Here is a 19,273-nt window from a genome sequence, read left to right as displayed (position 1 = left end):
CCTTGGAGAGGAGGAAACTGTCATGATCCCACATGACAGTTTGGATTTTGTTATTTTTATTTTCCTGTGTTTGGCATAATTTCCTTTTCTGGTTCCCTCGGTTTATTAGTACTTCCTGTTGAACTACTTGTTCCACTGCACCTTTACATTCTGCTTGGTTTCATGCTAGTGCTCCTATTTTCTATTGGTTAATCAATTCTAGGTTCATTTGTTGGTCCTTGCCAGTGCGAGATTCTTGTATTGTGTCAGTGTTTGCCTTTGTGCTTCATTACATTGTTGCTGCTACATTATCTGCACTAACCTGCTGTTTGCTAACATTTGTTGTTTTTCCGCAGTTTAATTGAAATCTTTTCAGGGATGTGAGTACCGTATTTTCCGCACTATAAGGCGCACCTAAAAACCTAAAATTTTCTCAAAAGCTGACAATGCGCATTATAATCCGGTGCGCCTTATTAATGGACCAATATTGAGCCAAAACAGGTCTCACAACTACAGTAAGCAGCCGCCGATTTCATTTTCCCCCGTAAGAGAAGAAGCGCGCGGTGCATGCTGGGATATATGACTGCGCCAGGTGTGCCGTTTTCATTTCCATTTCTCTGTTTATGTAAAGACCCCAAAATGGCTCCTATTGGGAGACATGATTTCAGGAAAGCAGGAATTGTCACTGAACTGCTAGACAACAGCACCGACACTGACTCCATCAACGACGTCTCGAAATAGTGCAAAGCAATAACAATATATCAATAACTCAACATTGCTCAAACGTTAATGTAACACAACACAACACACAAACATGTGAAGCTCACTTTAATAAGTTATTCCTCATCCACGAATCCCTCGAATTCTTCTTCTTCAGTGTCCGAATTAAACATGCCACAACAGGTCTTGCAACTACTGTAAGCAGCCTCCAACTTCCTTTTCCCTCGTGGAAGAACCACGCGGTTCATGCGGGGAAATATGACTGCGGGAGGCGTGCCGTTTCTGTGTGTTTATGTAAAGACCCCAAAACGACTCCTATTAAGAGACACGCTTACGACGCAGAGTTTAAACTCAAGGCGATCAGTCACACAGTAGAACACGGGAATAGAGCAGCAGCGAGAGAATTTAACATTAACAGCAGCGACACTGACTCGTTTAATGACGACTTCGACGAGAAATGTTGGATGCCATATTCGCCCAACTGTTTGATTCGAACACTGAAGAAGAAGAATTTGAGGGATTCGTGGATGACGAATAACTTAATAAAGTGAGCTTTACATGTTTATTTTGTGTGTTGTGTTGTGTGACATTATCGTTTGAGAAACGTTGAGTTATTGATATATTGTTGCTTTGCACTATTTCGAGTGTTACTATAATGTGATTGCACTAACGTTCGATTTACCGTAACTGTATCAGACTGTTTTTTACGTGTTTATTGAATCGGGGAAAATAATAAAACAGCTGTTTATTCATTTTGGGAGTGAACAGAGTTGTCAGAAAGCTGGTTTGTAATCTCTTAATAAAGTTTGACTGACCTATCTGACTGTTTTATTGACATTCCGTTTAGCGCAGCTCCATCTAAAGGATGCATAACGTAACCCCAGCCTCTAGTGTAGCATCTATAATGCGGTGCGCCTTATATATGAACAAAGTTTTAAAATAGGCCATTCATTGAAGGTGCGCCTTATAGTGCGGAAAATACGGTACCCTTTGAGAAAAAAAGAGGAAACTTTCTATCAGCACAAAGTGTTCCAATCAAATTTTGAAAGACAAGAAACTCATGTCTAAATTTCCTGCAAATTAGTGCATTTCTACACCATCTTATACCATTTATTCCCAACTACCAACCTCTTTTAGCTGTCTTTTGACACTTACATGTCCAATATAATCTACCAAAGAAATAATAGTTTTTTTATGTAGATAAAGACAAAATAATGACAAAATCTATTATCAACAAATGTAAACTAAATTAACATAGCCAATATAGGTATATTACATTTACGAATATATATCAAATAAGTTAATCGGCTTGCATCACTGAGATGAGGACAACATTTTTAAAACCTGCATTTTAATGATATCCTTTAAATATTTTGAGTCACAGTTTTCACAGTGATTATTTATTTATGCTTATCATTTTTATATTTGAAATATTTCATTACAGCCAATATCCAACAGAAGATACACCAAAAAACAAATATTGAAACTGTTTATCTTAATGTTGCAGTTCAGGTTTCAGTTTATATATGATATAAATAAAAAACTAACATGCTAAGACATGGCCATATTTCCCCTAATTTCTTTCCTTGCAGCAAATCTTACATTTCGCAAAGCCAAGTTTATCAATGTGTCAAACACAAGACTTAGTTGTGTTTTAGCAATAGTTTTTTTTCAGTCAAGACCAGCGCCAGGGATTTTTTGCTCCTGCCTAAATTTTCTTAACATCAGACTTCCAGTTCACTTTTGCCATGTTTGTCCTTTGTTTACAATACGCTCGCAACCTTGCTTACTACCACAGCACTTTTATTGATAAGGTCGTTAAACGTTACTCAAGTCTGTCTGCCCATCTGTGGCGTCATCGCCATCTGCCAGCAAAAGAAAAATGGCGGATACCTACGGTGGCCGAGAAAAGTCACCACAAGACAATATCATAAAGCCACAACACAACAACTTTCAGCTACAGCATGAGTGCAAAAGCTACAACAAATACAAGCGCCACGGCATAATAGTATAAAGCTTCAACACAACTTTAAACTACAAACGACATGGCGGACACAACGGAAGTGACAGCGAAGCAAGTTTCGCCGTTGGAACAACTTCCGAGATGGAATGTTAAAAACGGTGTAATGAACATAGTACATTCCCCATGTTCGGCCATTTACGTTTAGTTCACAATCTCGCTTGCGCCTAGCTTACTTAATTTTTAACACCTCCGTGACTTTTTAAAATTCGGAGAGTAACCAAAATACCCAAATGTATTCACATCGTATTTTTATTGATACTTCATGAAAAAAAGCATTAGTAATATTTTGATGTGAAAATTAATGTTTAAAAATGAGTCATGTGCCCCCATGACCTTTTCTTATCAGATATTGTCGTTCTCTTTTAAGTGAATTTCATGCAAACATTTTAAAGGATGGATGTATGATCTTTACCTCTTCGCTCAGTTTTTGTTGATACCGGTCAAGTTGTGCCAGAGACTGGTGGCCATTTTGGAACAGCTGGACCTGAGCATCCATCATTGACAACATCTGACAGGATAAAAGTACATCAATTTAGAAAAAAAAATGTTTTATTAGGAAGAGTTTTCAAGGCACTCACTGCATTGAGCAGTTCAGTCTTCTTCTTGGCCTCAATGATGTTTATCTGAAACGACACCGCAAAGGTAGGATTCATTCTTTCAAACATTTCTTATGTGCTTTGTCCGATCTTCCTCACCTCCAGGACATAGTCCAGGGCGCCTGAGCGGAAAGCCTTGCGAGAATTCAGCAGAGCCTTGTTGGCCTCTTCTACCTCATGGGGCTTCCCGCGGGGGGCCTGAGCGTTCCTCGCCAGTGCCCCCTCCAGGGCTTCGCTGCTGCGCTCAAACTCCTTGCGTGCATCCTTAAAACGACGCACGTCTCTGGAAGACAAATAGGCAAAAAAAAAAAAAAAGATGGCGAGTGATCTCGTGGCTTGCTTGGTGTCAGTGGAAGGTGTTCAAACGTGCACTCACTCTTTCACAAAGTTCTGCAGCTTCATCTTGACCGACTTCTGTGTGATGTCAATCACCTCCTACAGGGTTGGAATGTCAAAAGTCAAGTGCTGCGGCCTTGATTGAGCACAGGCAGCTGAAGAGTCATTAGTGGACCACAAACTCACCCCCTGGGACTCCAGAATGAGGGACAGTTTTTCGGAAAAGGTCTGCAAACACTCCTGTTGTAAAAATAAGTCTTAGTTACATCAGTACATCAGTGTGTTCCTCGTAAAAACATTTCCTCCTGAGAATTTTTTGCATAACATAGCTATTTATTTTCTGAATTGTGTACATTTGACAAGATAAATAGACCAATAACAAATGTCCAATGAGGATGATACTGGTCCCCAGGAGGCTAGAGTAGTCATGTATTTGTATGCTACCATTTATATGTAAGTGAATATATTAATTTGTAACTGTTATATAGTCGGTATAATAGTAGGATAGAGTTGAATAATGTAAGTGTCAACCAAAAGTTGCATGTACTCGCTCTCCGGTAACCGAGCAACGCGGGAAGTGATCACTGATGAGTGAGAGTGACACACTAACAGCCAATCAGATAACAGGGGCGGCATAGCTTAGTGGGTAGAGCGGCCGTGCCAGAAACCTGAGAGTTGCAGGTTCGCTTCCCACCTATTGACATCCAAATGCTGCCGTTGTGTCCTTGGGCAGGACACTTCACCCTTGCCCCCGGTGCCGCTCACTCTGGTGAATGAATGATGAATGAATGATAGATGGTGGTCAGAGGGGCCGTAGGTGCAAACTGGCAGCCACGCTTCCGTCAGTCTACCCCAGGGCAGCTGTGGCTACATACAGTATGTACTGTAGCTTACCACCACCAGGTGTGAATGAATAATGGGTTCACACTTCTCTGTGAGCGCTTTGAGTATCTAGTAATAGAAAAGCACAATATAAATTTAATCCATTATTATTACTATTATTATTAACAGTATATCTTGTTGTCTCTGGATTGATTATTTGCATGGATTGAAAAACACCTCAGCCCCATCCTGTTTAAAATGTGACACAAATGAGCGTCTTTTTGTGTCTTTCTCGCCATCTCCTTGTACACATAAGTTGGATGTCAAAGTTGACCAACTTCTCTGTTTATGGCTACTACCTTAATAAACGCCATAACCACAATACCAGGGGGAACTCAACAAAGCACGTTAAACCCAGATTCCGATCTAACAAAGGTCTTAACTCATTCTCTTTCTATGCCACATCAATGTGGAATGCACTCCCAACAGGTGTAAAAGTAATTACATCTCTATATTCCTTCTAAACCGCTCTAAAACCACACCTGCAGGCAACTTCCACCCTTTACTAATACCCTCCTCCATTCACATCCCATCTCCCCGGATTGTAAATAACCTAATGTAAATAATCAAAGGTATTTGTACTGTATATGCTTGTTCTTATGCTCTCTGAACTCACCATGTTCTCTGCTTGCTGTACATATCCTACCAAGTAAGACCTACACTGTTTCAATGTCCATTTCTCTGTTGATGCAATTGTTGATGACTGAAGTACTGATATCAACCAGAGCTCCTCATCCCACCCCCCAGATTGTAAATAATTCAATGTGTATACTATGATGATTAACTTGTGTGATGACTGTATTATGCTGATAGTATATATTTGTACCACGAATTGAATAACGTGGACCCCGACTTAAACAAGTTGAAAAACTTATTCGGGTGTTACCATTTAGTGCTCAATTGTACGGAATATGTACTTAACTGTGCAATCTACTAAAAAAAGTTTCAAAAAATCTAAACAAAAAAACCTTCTACTATCCAGGTGAGAGGCATGATTCATAATATAGAATCAACCAGCTCAGAACTGATCCAGCTCACTGGCTCAATATGCAAATGTAGCTCTGTGATCACAGCTGCATTACAAATAGTGTGTGTTAGCGATTATAATAACAAGATTGTTAATCCTTGGTTAATATTCAGGTACTGAGATGTAAATGGAGTATTGTTGGGGGATTTCGGATGTTTTTAAAGAGGGTTTTATGAGTGCAATAGAATACTCCCATTAGCTGCATTGTTACTTGCCGTATATTACAATTAAGAATGCATTAAAAAAGAAAGACATAAGTTTTTGTCTTACATAAGGATTTTGAATGATAGGCAACATTCCATAAGCAAGTGCAGTTCTCTTTTAAAAGAATATTGTTGAATGTTCAATGCGATTTTTGAATTTTGTTAACATTGATTGCTTCAATGTTTTCCAAGGTTATGCTGACATTTCTTTTCCCTTTTGCCTTGAAGTTTCCATTTTAAATAAATGAGTTTCAATTTGATATATTTTTCTCCTGCCCTAATTACACCAAGATGTTATGCAATAGAGGGAGACCTTGGGTCTTCCAGGATCACCCTCCTTGTTTCTCCACTCATAAGCAATGACCTGCATCATGTCGTCTCCGGAGCAGTGCTCTCCAAGACCTCGTAGACCGCTCACAAAGCTCTTGCTGGTCTGGTAGTAGACTCGGCCGGCCTCCAGCATGGCCTGACATTGTTTCACCAGCTGGGAAACAACACAGGAGATGTGTTGAATGTTGGGAACTTTGGGAAAGCCAAGCCGTTGATGTTGCAAGTGTATTTTACAAAAGCCATCCCCCTGCTGAAGCCTTCATTTTCACACCTTAAATGAGATGACAACTGTGGCTACAATGTATTTGCTTTGACAGAAACCTTTTTAAAAAAGTTTGATGCGATTAAAAACTTTAGTGAGTGTGTAGCTTCAGGTCGAATATAAGCAAAATTCGAAAGAGTCGACCATGCAATGGATAGCATCACCTGCAGTGACTTCCTGCTATCTGCCAAAGAACCATTCGCTTCTGTGCGTGCGTGCGTGTGTGTGTGTGTGTGTGTGTGTGTGCGTGCGTGTGTGTCTGTGTGTGTGTGTATGCTTGAGGAAGTAGTAGAGCATGTGGCTTATCATAAGCGACTCTTACCTTGTCTAAATGCGTCTCTAGTTCACCAACGTTCAGTTGAACAGCCTCGATTTCAGCTCTGAAAGACACAGAAACAAACAAGAAATGCTCTTCAGGTGCATAATGACCTCAATAAATTTGAATCTTTTACAAAAAAAAATTCATTCGTTTGTAGTTAAATTAAAAAAGGGTACTCTTGTATCCTATTTTAATAAACATTTCCATATCTTTTTATATACAGACTTATAAATGTTTTTTGTATGCTAATTTTTACTTGAACATGTCTGTTTAATAGTGTTGTGTTTATATCTATATATTATATGTAAATACATTTAATATGACCCATATTCTGAATTGAACATGAAATACAAAAAAACGTTTGCACAATATTTTTCGATTATTTAGATCCACTACTACATATTTATATGTCTTGCTGTCCAAGTAACTTTATGTCCCCCAAACTACATTACTGTATCGCATACATTATACTAGATGAATTACAACATTTTCAATCCTAGGAGTTACTCCAAAACAGTTAAAAAAAGGTCGTTTTTTACTGCCTTTATGTCAAAACAAGTTGAGAAAGTAAGGTTTCCGGTGTGTTTCCTGAATTGCTCACTTTGCTTCCTGTTCACCTCCTGATCGATCTGTTACCTGGCAACAAGAGGCTGTACTTTTCATTCCTGCTTTTTATTATTTCCACAAAAGTATATTATAGTGTCTTCCTCTATGCATTCTCTAAATACTCTGCACACACGCCCAAAGTATTGAGGGGGTGGGGGTTTGGTTTGAAATATGCCAGATCAGCTGCATGGCACGACATTGTGACTCAGATCAAGTGGAAAAAAATGGTAGTGGCAGGCAGGGCACACCCGTAACCTCTTTTCTTGGCGTCCTGCTTGCTTGCGACATTAACGACACATCCTTTTGCGCTGAAATATTTTGAAGCTGACATGCACATAAAAACATTCTCACAAGCAAGACTTCCTAAAAGTTGACACAGAAGTTTATTCTTTCAGTGATTCATTTGCAAGACACTTAGAAAAATAAGAATGATCATAATAAAGATAATTACATATGTCTATCTAAATACACCTCTATGTACTACACTTACATACACACACACAAACACACACACACATGTGTGTGTGTGTGTGTGTGTGTGTGTGTGTGTGTAGTACACAGAGGTGTATTTAGGTGTACACACACACACAAAAAAATACAAATAAATAAATATTTAGTTCTGTAGAGATGAAGTAGTCTTGTGATTTTTCCCAAACTTCCATATATGTGTATATATATATATATATATATATATATATATATATATATATATATATATATATATATATATATACACATATATGGAAGTTTGGGAAAAATCACAAGACTACTTCATCTCTACAGAACTGTTTCATGAGGGGACCCCTCATGAAACAGTTCTGTAGAGATGAAGTAGTCTTGCGATTTTTCCCAAACATACATATTGCGCTCTACCAGGTATCGAGCACTATTCTCTGGATAATCCAATTAAGATATATATATATATATGTATATGTATATATATATATATATATATATATATATATATATATATATATATATATATATATATATATATATATATATATATATATGTGTGTGTGTGTGTGTGTGTGTGTGCGTGTGTGTGTGTATATATGTGTGTGTATACACACACTGTATATATATATATATATATATATACTGTATGTATATACATATATATGTGTGTATACACACACTGTATATATACTGTATTTATATACTGTATGTATATATATATCTATAAATGTGTGTGTGTAGTATATATGTATACAGTGCAGATGCAAACACTCTGTATAGACAATAATGTTTATGACTTTTTACAAAATATAATACTAAAATATCAAGGTGGCTATGGTAAATATCAAATATTGTCGTAATCTAATCAATAGTACATATAAGAAAAACGACACAACATGTAATTATTTTTTACTTTTTTCACATTTTAGCATTTGTCTTACCTGAAGCGAGGTGAATCTTTCAAACACTCCCCAAAGTCCACTATAATAGTCATAGTCAACGTTGTTTTGGACAACTCTAAGCAACTTAAAAATCCAACTTCAATTCTCCGCAGGCGTTTTCATTTTTTAGTGTCCCGGATCTTTGACTTTTGATGTTACTAGTCTGTATGATGGAACCCGGCACACGTTTGGCTCGTCATCAGCATATTTACCCGGGAGAAAAAAGAGGAAATAAAACTAAAATCCGCTCATGGACTTCGAAAGCCGCGACAAGTCTGAGTGCAGCGGTGATTGAGGTTCCAGGAGAGACAGTGTGGAGCCTCGACGTGTCTTTTCCGGTGTTGCGTTCACTGACTTAAACGGAATGTTGTAAAGAACAACGTTTATTTTCTAAAATATCACAAATCAAAGATCGTTGTGTAGTGCGCTCGTCGTTTGTGTATTCTACTTGAATGAGTAAGTTTCATTGCAACACACACACACACACACACACACACACACACACACACACACACACACACACACACACACATCGGGTGTGTTTTCTTGTCTAGCAACCTGTTTTTCCCCTTGCCTGCGACATAACACAAAACACAACTTGCTATGCAAAGTGAACACAAAGAAACAACACTTTAACAGGTTGAACGCTGCACCGATTACGTCAGAAATGCGGGACCCTGTTGAGTCACATGATGAGTCATGGTAATTGTTTTTCATGTCAACACAATGAAATGCAGCTTGTTTGTTGTTTTAGAGTATACTGCCCCTAGGAGCGTGTTTGCAGGGTGTCTGGGTGCTTCTATGATAGGCAATGATGTGCTGGCCATTATCCTCAATTTGATCCAGTTTCTTATGTAGGGGTTATAGCGCTCTCTGCTGATCAAAACTGGCCACCACGTTGCTTCTGCACTGTAAAAAATATTTTTGTGAATTTACAGCAAATTATTTGCTAATAATTGCATTAACTTCACAGTAAAATTTACGGTAATTAATAGTTTATAGTGAAAACTATCAACTATATTTTGTGAATTTACAGCAAATTATTTGCTAATAATTGCATTACCTTCAGTAACATTTACAGTAATTATCAATCAATCAATCAATCAATGATTATTTATATAGCCCTAAATCACTAGTGTCTCAAAGGGCTGCACAAACCACAACACAAACCACAACAACATCCTCGGTAGAGCCCACATTAGGGCAAGGAAAACACACACCCAGTGGGACGTCGGTGACATTGATGACTATGAGAAACCTTGGAGAGAACCGCAATAGTTAATAGTTTATAGCGAAATATATTTACAGCCATTCACTGTAACTGTAGACCTTGGATTTTAGAGTTAATTACCGTAAAATTACGACACAAGGACTTCACAATTGTAATGTTATTGTTACTCTTTCGTTTTACCAGCATACCTTCTGTACAAGGGTGTGCAATAGCGCAAGTTTGAATGTGTTTTATTACGAAGGAGGACTACAAGATTTCATTTTTTTTCATACCGTGAAATAACAGTTAGTTGTAGTGCAAATTAAGGGTATCGAATTTTTGGTCATTTTACAGGGAAAAATACTATTAAATTATGTGGAATCCTGGTAAATATTTCAAGTGTGTGTGAAATTATGTTATTTTTAGACAGCTAAAAGCAACAAAACCCCAATAATGTACCACATTTTTGTCAAAAAGAGATGACAAATGTGAACTTGGATAAAAATGACATTTAAAACATTTATATGGATGCCCCACACTCAAAACTTTTGTAGAATATAAATTGAATAAAAAAACGTTTTCTTACTATTACACATATGTTCCGCTTTTACTGTTGACATTTGTTGAAATGGTTTTGGTGTGTTAAAAACAGGAAGTAAATAAATGATAGGTAACTGTCATGAAGATTGATTGAATAGACTTTTTCTTGCGACTCATTTTCACACATTTGAAACCGCAAGCGCCTGATGTAGACTTAATTGTGTAGCCGAGTGTCCTAGCTGGTTTCGCACTGTTTGTTACAATTGTATGAAGGTTTTGTGTTTTGTTTCTGCTACTCCTTTGTTTACTGTTAAACGAAACAAATGCACAAGTACTAGGGATGTGGGGAAAAATCAATTCGAATACGAATTGAATCGAATACGTTGTGCGATTCAATTTTTTTTTTATCAATCCAACAAACCACTACACAGCAATACCATAACAAAGCAATCCAATTCCAAAACCAAACCTGACCCAGCAACACTCAGAACTGCAATAAACAGAGCAATTGAGAGAAGACGAACACGACACAGAACAATTAACCAAAAGTAGTGAAACAAACATTACTATTATCAACAACAGTATCAATATTAGTTATAATTTCAACATAGCAGTGATTGAAAATCCCTCATTTACATTATCATTAGACATTTATTAAAAAAAAAAAAAGAACAATAGTGTCACAGTGGCTTACACTTGCATCGCATCTCATAAGCTTGACAACACACTGTGTCCAATGTTTTCAAAAAGATAAATTAAGTCATATTTTTGGTTCGTTTAATAGTTAAAACAAATTAACATTATTGCAATCAGTTGATAAAACATTGTCCTTTATAATTATAAAAGCTTTTTGAAAAAAAAAAATATACTACTCTGCTAGCATGTCAGCAGACTGGGGTAAATCCTGCTGAAATCCTATGTATTGAACGAATACAGAATCGTTTTGAATCGGAAAAATATCGTTTTTGAATCGAGAATCGCGTTGAATCGGAAAAAAACGCAATATTATCGAATCGCGACCCCAAGAATCGATATTGAATCGAATCGTGGGACACCCAAAGATTCGCAGCCCTAACGAGTACAGCATGTCAAATTGCAAACAGTAAGTTCTTCTCAGACACTCATGATACGTTGCAGTTGTGTAAGGTTTTATTTTGAAGAGTGTGTTTCCGGTATGTGTGTCGCTGCTTCCGTCTACCTTGCCTCCTCTGTGCAGCCTGTCACAACAGGGGCGAAGCAGCCGAGCAGCGTCCACCACAATGCCGCCGTGAAGTGGCCCGTGTGGGAGGCGCAGGAGGAGGAGAGCCAGGACACGGAACGCTCCACGCACAACATCCACCATGTCGAACCGCAAGCACCGGGACAACCAGGAGATCTGCGCCCGTAAGGTCCGCGAGCTGGCCCAGTCCGGAGTAAACAAACACTGCTTCGAGTGCAACCAGCCCGGGGTGACTTACACGGACGTGACCGTGGGCAGCTTCGTGTGCACGTCGTGCTCCGGAATGCTGTGAGTGTTCTTCTTGTTGTTATTTGCAGCGTAGTGGAGCAAAGTGGGGGGCAGGCTGTCAGGCCCTGAGACTCTGCACCATGCACCACCATGACACCTTCATGTGGACCATCTCATCTTGCTGACCGTGCAATGTGCTCATTGACACTCTCTATCTCCCCACAGCCTTTTAAAGAGTTGTTTGCAGCAGGTTTGTTTCTTCCTCTCTTTCCACCAGGCTCCTCTCCTGTGTGTGTGTGTGTGTGTGTGTGTGTGTGTGTGTGTGTGTGTGTGTGTGTGTGTGTGTGTGTGTGTGTGTGTGTGTGTGTGTGTGTGTGTGTGTGTTGGTGGGTGTGGGTGTGGGTGTTTGCATGGTCAATCCCAGCACTTCACAGGAAGGCGCCTTGGACCACTCTGTAGTTGTTATTGCCCAATCCTGCACATGTCCAACACCAGTGTTCAGCATGGATGAGGGCGTCACACACTAATAACACACTCATGAGATGTTTCCACGCCCACTTGACCTGCAATGACCGCCACACATGTGTTTTTCTCTGACACCATCCATCCCAGGAGAGGCCTCAACCCTCCGCATAGAGTCAAGTCCATCTCCATGACGACGTTCTCCCAGCAGGAAGTGGAATTCCTTCAAAACCATGGCAACGAGGTGAGTGACACTCACAGGACTCACGAGTTTAGTTTGACACTCGCATTCCGCCACCAGAAACAAAACAAGCCTTCATCCTCTCAGGATGATGGCTGGTGTGTTGCATAAAAGCTTTTAGTTGGAGGGCTTTGTATTTGATTGCCTGACTGTGTGTGTGTGTGTGTGTGTGTGTGTGTGTGTGTGTGTGTGTGTGTGTGTGTGTGTGTGTGTGTGTGTGTGTGTGTGTGTGCGTGTGCGTGTGCACGCATGATGCCTAAAATAAAAGGACTAACATAAACGCTCCAATTAACGTCTCGGTAGAATCTCATTAGTCCACAAAAGCAAATAACCACCGGGGTCTTTGACATTGACATTAGCAGTTGTGGCTGTAGGCAACCTCCCCATGTTGATTTTATACTGAACAAAATATTAATGCAACACTTTAGTTTTTGCTCCCATTTTCATGAGTAGAACTGAAAGATGTAAAACTTTGATTATATACAAAAATACCTATTCCTCTAAAATATTGTTCACAAATCTGTCTAAATCTGTGTTAGTGAGCATTTCTTCTTTGCCAAGATAATCCATCCCACCTCACATATGTTGCATATCAAGACGCTGATTAAACAGCATGAGTATTGTACATGTGTACCTTAGACTGCCCACTACTAAAGGCTACTCTGAAATGTGCAGTTTTTACTTATTAGGGACCAGGGGGGGCAGTATCTGGTGTGACCACCATTTGCCTCACGCAGTGCAACACATCTCCTTTGCATAGAGTTGATCAAGTTGTTGATTGCCTGTGGAATGTTGGTCCACTCCTCTTCAATGGCTTTGCAAAGTTGCTGGATATTGGCAGAACCTATCGTATACATGCTGTCGTATAGGCCGATCCACACCATCCCAAACGTGCTCAATGGATGAGCTGTCCAGTGAGTAACTGAGTATACTGGCCATGAAAGAACTGGGATGTTTTCAGCTTCCAGGAGTTGTGTACAGATCCTTGCAACATGGGGCCGTGCATTGTCATGCTGCAACATGAAGTGATGGTCTCGGGTGTATGACACAACAATGAGCCTCAGAATCCTATCACAGTATCTCTATGCATTTAAAATGCCATCAATGAAATGCACATGCGTTCATTGTCCATAACATACACCTGTCCATACCGTAACCCCAGCCCCACCATCTTCCCTGAACAGTGAAAACCGGCATACATTCGTGAAGAGAGCATATCTCCAACATGACAAACGCCATCGAATGTGAGCATTTGCCCAGTCAAGTCGGTTATGACGACTAAGTGCAGTCAGCTGAAGACCCCGATGAGAGCGACACAAATGCAATTGAGCTTCCCTGAGACGGTCTCTCACAGTTTGCGCGGAAATTCTTTGGTTTTGCAAACCAATTGTTGCAGCAGCTGTACGGGTGGCTGGTCTCAGACAATAATGGAGGTGCACCTGCTGGAGGTGTAGGTTCTGGGCTGGTGTGGTTTTACGTGGTCTGCAGTTGTGAGGCCGGTTGGATGTACTGCCAAATTCTCTGAAACCCCTTTGGAGACAGCTTATAGTAGTCATAAATAATGTGAAATATGGATCTCACGGCACCACTTTTTAATTCACTGATCTAATTAAAACAATTTTTACCGTATTTGAAGTAAATTATTTGTAAATTTTCACATTACTTTCTGTAGGCAACACAACTTTTACCTTGATAAATTCTGACTTTTCTGTGTTTATTAAATGATTAATCTTTCTTTCGTGAAGCAAATTTATTTCAGTATATTAAAACATTAGAATGCCCTTGATCAATTAAAACCCATGGATGAATTAAAAGTCAGGTTAAAAGCTGTTGTTTCGACAAAATGGATAAGTGACAAGACTTTTTTTAGGGACTGTCGTATTAAAAGCTCTGTCGTTGGCCAAATTTATATGGTATAACGTCCATATCGCGTAGCCGTATTTGATCATTATTTTTTTATCTTATTTAATTTTTTTTATTGTATCGGTAAAGTCCCATACATTGACTGGTTTATTTCGATCAACGGTTTGGCGACCCTCGCAAGAGACGATATTGTACTTATAAAACGAGCAGTTACCCAACATCACATCTTGTCAAAACACATTCCTGCTGGAAAATGTTGAGTGAACTGACATGTTGCACAGCGACCTTTGTTGTATTCATAGCTGCAGAATTTTCCTCCACCCTGCAGATAGCGCCAATAACCATCTCCTATTGAAGTTACCTCTAAAAAAGAAGCTTGCAATTTACAATTTGAAGCCAAGAAAACAAATCTGTGAATGTGTGGGGAAGGGAATGCCACACCGCAAATAATCGTTGATCTACAGTAGGGCATTCTCGTGAATGCTGCTCACATGTTGAACATGATGCACAATTATGTCTTTTCTGTTCACCAGGTCGGCAGAAGGACTTGGTTGTGCGTGTTTGAGCCCAAGGCGGACGGCTGCTCTGACATGAAGGACTTGCAGAAGTTCAAAGAATATCTGCAGGACAAATATGAGAAGAAGAAATGGTGATTAGTCAGTGAGGCGCTTGCATGGTAAGCCTTTTGAAATTTGACCCCAGCTAAGTGGAGCACTGTCACTCTCTTCCAGGCATTTTTCCAAAATGAAGAACTGCCGAGACATGGAGGGAGGTCCTTGGAGTCCAGGGGTCCAGGCCGTCCTCGCTCATGGTCCTTTGGCCGGGCAGCACCCCCCTCATAGCCTGCCCCCAAACGCCAGGCCTGCCAGGATGATGGTCAGATACCGAATGGCGAGCGTGTTTGAGATGTGACCAGCTGTGACGCTATTGTCCTGTTTTTTGCTATACTTTGCAGTCCCAGATGTCGCCGTGGGATCGAGCCCCAGCTGTTTCGCCCGCCGACGTCCGAGCTGACGTGTTTACCGCTCGGCCCTCGCGCTCCCAAAGCTTCCGAGACGCCCCGCTGAAAGGTACCAGATTTGGTTTGTCATCCTCATAGGAGGCTTCATTCTGCATCTTGTCCCTCTCTTATAGACCACAACATGTGCGGTATTGAGAGACAGCGCCCCGGCTCACTATCGTCAGCACTGGGGGGTCCTACCCACGGCCCTTCCTTTCCTGCCCTCCCGCGGCCTTCAGGTGTGCATCCTGACTTCATCCTTGACTCTTTGTCCTTTCAGAGTAAAGGTCTAATATCCTGTCTGTCTCCTCACCTTGTAGCAAGTAGCTCTTTCAAAAACCACTTCACTTTAGGTAAGACACCCCACCGCCCCTACAACACTCACTAACACACACACACACACACTTTGCTCCATATAAAACGCACATGCATGTTAACTAGCCAGCGCTAGTGAGTGTTATTTTTAGGAGGCTGCAGCTGGTGCTTGTGGTCAGCAGTGAGCTGCTAATATTTCACACCATGTTGGCATAGAAGCACTTAAAATAAATTTGCAGGGTGCAGCAGAAGCACACACAAATTGAGGTATGTTATGGCAAATATAGCTCATACTTGTACACAGGGTCATATCATAACATTTTATATATGCAAATCATGTGTTATTTATCACCTGACTGCTGCTAGCATGCCTTGTGTCTAATGGCTGCTGCTACCTAAACATGCATGTTCCCGTATTGGCTTTGTTATGTTGTAATAGAATGGTGTTTACTAGGGCTGTGAATCTTTGTGCATTACACGATTCGATTCGATTCTTGGGGTGAACGATTGGAATCAGAATCGATTCTCGATTCAAAACGATTCTCAATTTAAAATCTGTACTTTTTCAATAACATTGTCGAAAATGGATGGATGGATGGGTGCCAGTTCTATGATTAACTACATCCCGCCATAAAATATACAGCTCTGATACATTTCTATATTTTTGGAGGGAAACTGTTTATATATGAGTGTGTGTGTATGTATATATATATATATATATATATATATGAGTGTGTGTGTATATGTATATATATATATATATATATATATATATATATATATATATATATATATACAGTGGGGCAAAAAAGTATTTAGTCAGCCACCGATTGTGCAAGTTCTCCCTTTTAAAATGATGACAGAGGTCTGTAATTTTCATCATAGGTACACTTCAACTGTGAGAGACAGAATGTGGGGGGGAAATCCAGGAATTCACATTGTAGGAATTTAAAATAATTTATTTGTAAATTATGGTGGAAAATAAGTATTTGGTCACTTCAAACAAGGAAGATCTCTGGCTCTCACAGACCTGTAACTTCTTTAAGAAGCTCTTCTGTCCTCCACTCGTTACCTGTATTAATAACACTTGTTTGAACTAGTTATCTGTATAAAATACACTTGTCCACGGCCTCAAACAGTCGGACTCCAAACTCCACTATGGCCAAGACCAAAGAGCTGTCGAAGGACACTAGGAAAATAATTGTAGACCTGCACCAGACTGGGAAAAGTGAGTCTACAATAGGCAAGCAGCTTGGTGTGAAAAAATCAACTATGGGAGCAAGTATCAGTAAATGGAAGACATGCAAGACCACTGATAATCTCCCTCGATCTGGGGCTCCACGCAAGATCTCATCCCCGTTGGGTCAAAATGATCATGAGAACAGTGAGCAAAAATCCCAGAACCACACGGGTGACCTGGTGAATGACCTGCAGTGAGCTGGGACCAAAGTAACAAATGTTACAATCAGTAACACACTACGCCGACAGGGAATAAAATCCTGCAGTGCCAGACGTGCCCCCCTGCTTAAGCCAGTGCATGTCCAGGCCCGTCTGAAGTTTGCCAGAGAGCACATGGATGATACAGCAGCGGATTGGGAGAATGTCATGTGGTCAGATGAAACCAAAATAGAACTTTTTGGTATAAACTCAACTCGTCGTGTTTGGAGGAAGAAGAATACTGAGTTGCATCCCAAGAACACCACACCTACTGTGAAGCATGGGGGAGGAAACATCATGCTTTGTGGCTGTTTTTCTGCTAAGGGGACAGGACGATTGATCCTTGTTAAGGAAAGAATGAATGGGGGCCATGCATCGTGAGATTTTGAGCCAAAACCTTCCATCAGTGAGAGCTTTGAAGATAAAAAGTGGCTGGGTCTTCCAGCATGACAATGATCCCAAACACACCGCCCATGCAACGAAGGAGTGGCTCCGTAAGAAGCATTTGGAAGTCCTGGAGTGGCCTAGCCAGTCTCCAGACCTCAACCCCATAGAAAATCTGTGGAGGGAGTTGAAAGTCCGTTTTGCTCAGTGACAGCCCCAAAACATCAATGCTCTCGAGAAGATCTGCATAGAGGAATGGGCCAAAATACCAGCTACTGTGTGTGCAAACCTGGTAAAGACCTATAGTAATCGTTTGACCTCTGTTATTGCCAATCAAGGTTGTATTACAAAGTATTGAGTTGAATTTTTGTTATTGACCAAATACTTATTTTCCACCATAATTTACAAATAAATTCTTTAAAATTCCTACAATGTGAATTCCTGAAATTTTTGGTTCACATTCTGTCTCTCACAGTTGAAGTGTACCTATGATGAAAATTACAGACCTCTGTCATCATTTTAAGTGGGAGAACTTGCACAATCGGTGGCTGACTAAATACTTTTTTGCCCCACTGTATATATATACATATAGACACACACACACACATATATATATATGTGTGTATATATATATATATATATATATATATATATATATATATATATATATATATATATATATATATATATATATATAATAAACTCATAAACTTTTTTTTTTTTGCAAATAATATTCAACTTAGAATTTCATGGCTGCAACACGTGCCAAAGTAGTTGCGAAAGGGCATGTTTACCACTGTGTTACATCACCTTTTATTTTAACAACACTCAATAAACGTTTGGGAACTGAGGAAACTAATTGTTGAAGCTTTGAAAGTGGAATTCTTTCCAATTCTTGTTTTATGTAGAGCTTCAGTAAAGGGTCTCCGCTGTCGTATTGTAAGCTTCATAATGCGCCACACATTTTAGATGGGAGACAGGTCTGGACTGCAAACGGGCCAGGAAAGTACCCGTAATTTTTTTTTACGAAGCCACATTGTTGTAACACGTGCTGAATGTGGCTTGGCATTGTCTTGCTGAAATAAGCAGGGGTATCCATGAAAAAGACGGCGCTTAGATGGCAGCATATGTTGTTCCAAAACCTGTATGTACCTTTCAGCATTAATGGTGCCTTCACAGATGTGTAAGTTACCCATGCCTTGGGCACTAATGCACCCCCATACCATCACAGATGCTGGCTTTTGAACTTTGCGTCGATAACAGTCTGGATGGTTCGCTTCCCCTTTGGTCCGGATGACACGATGTCGAATATTTCCAAAAACAATTTGAAATGTGGACTTGTCAGACCACAGAACACTTTTCCACTTTGCATCAGTCCATCTTAGACGATCTCGGCCCAGAGAAGCTGGCGGCGTTTCTAGATGTTGTTGATAAATGTCTTTCGCTTTGCATAGTAGAGCTTTAACTTGCACTTACAGATGTAGCGACAAACTGTATTTAGTGACAGTGGTTTTCCGAAGTGTTCCTGAGCCCATGTGGTGATATCCTTAAGAGATGGATGTTGGTTTTTGATACAGTGCCGTCTGAGGGATCGAAGGTCACGGTCATTCCATGTTGGTTTTCGGCCATGCCGCTTATGTGGAGTGATTTCTCCAGATTCTCTGAACCTTTTGATGATATCATGGACCCCA

General features: G+C 40.0%; 2 protein-coding genes across 6 annotated transcripts in view; one reads left to right on the top strand and one right to left on the bottom strand.

The window, feature by feature from the left end:
- acap1 (ArfGAP with coiled-coil, ankyrin repeat and PH domains 1) overlaps window positions 1-9,179 on the bottom strand; it is a 22,134-nt gene extending 12,955 nt beyond the window's left edge. For both annotated transcript variants that reach the window (XR_009808401.1, XM_061912426.1), the window contains exons 1-8: window positions 8,684-9,179; window positions 6,681-6,738; window positions 6,131-6,250; window positions 3,841-3,894; window positions 3,695-3,753; window positions 3,418-3,601; window positions 3,301-3,345; window positions 3,135-3,230 (exon numbers count right to left, since the gene is read on the bottom strand). Coding sequence is in view for 1 of the 2 variants with exons in the window: in XM_061912426.1 (XP_061768410.1) it covers window positions 3,135-3,230; window positions 3,301-3,345; window positions 3,418-3,601; window positions 3,695-3,753; window positions 3,841-3,894; window positions 6,131-6,250; window positions 6,681-6,738; window positions 8,684-8,736 (669 nt within the window). In the remaining variant the exon portion in view is untranslated. The remainder of the gene's footprint in view (window positions 1-3,134; window positions 3,231-3,300; window positions 3,346-3,417; window positions 3,602-3,694; window positions 3,754-3,840; window positions 3,895-6,130; window positions 6,251-6,680; window positions 6,739-8,683) is intronic.
- Window positions 8,946-19,273, top strand: part of agfg2 (ArfGAP with FG repeats 2) — a 27,158-nt gene continuing 16,830 nt past the window's right edge. The window contains exons 1-8 of one of the 4 annotated variants that reach the window (XM_061912431.1): window positions 8,946-9,139; window positions 11,650-11,940; window positions 12,493-12,586; window positions 14,980-15,095; window positions 15,178-15,322; window positions 15,402-15,516; window positions 15,581-15,685; window positions 15,767-15,799. In XM_061912431.1, coding sequence (XP_061768415.1) covers window positions 11,774-11,940; window positions 12,493-12,586; window positions 14,980-15,095; window positions 15,178-15,322; window positions 15,402-15,516; window positions 15,581-15,685; window positions 15,767-15,799 — 775 coding nt within the window. In that variant the 5' untranslated portion in view covers window positions 8,946-9,139; window positions 11,650-11,773. Of the gene's footprint in view, window positions 11,536-11,596; window positions 11,941-12,105; window positions 12,131-12,492; window positions 12,587-14,979; window positions 15,096-15,177; window positions 15,323-15,401; window positions 15,517-15,580; window positions 15,686-15,766; window positions 15,800-19,273 lie in introns of those variants that run through there. The other 3 variants (XM_061912432.1, XM_061912434.1, XM_061912433.1) reach the window with 3 other exon arrangements.

Source organism: Nerophis ophidion, linkage group LG10 (assembly GCF_033978795.1).
Source record: "Nerophis ophidion isolate RoL-2023_Sa linkage group LG10, RoL_Noph_v1.0, whole genome shotgun sequence".
NCBI lineage: Eukaryota > Metazoa > Chordata > Actinopteri > Syngnathiformes > Syngnathidae > Nerophis > Nerophis ophidion.
Note: the sequence above shows the minus strand (reverse complement) of the source record. Positions and strands in the feature narration are given on the sequence as shown.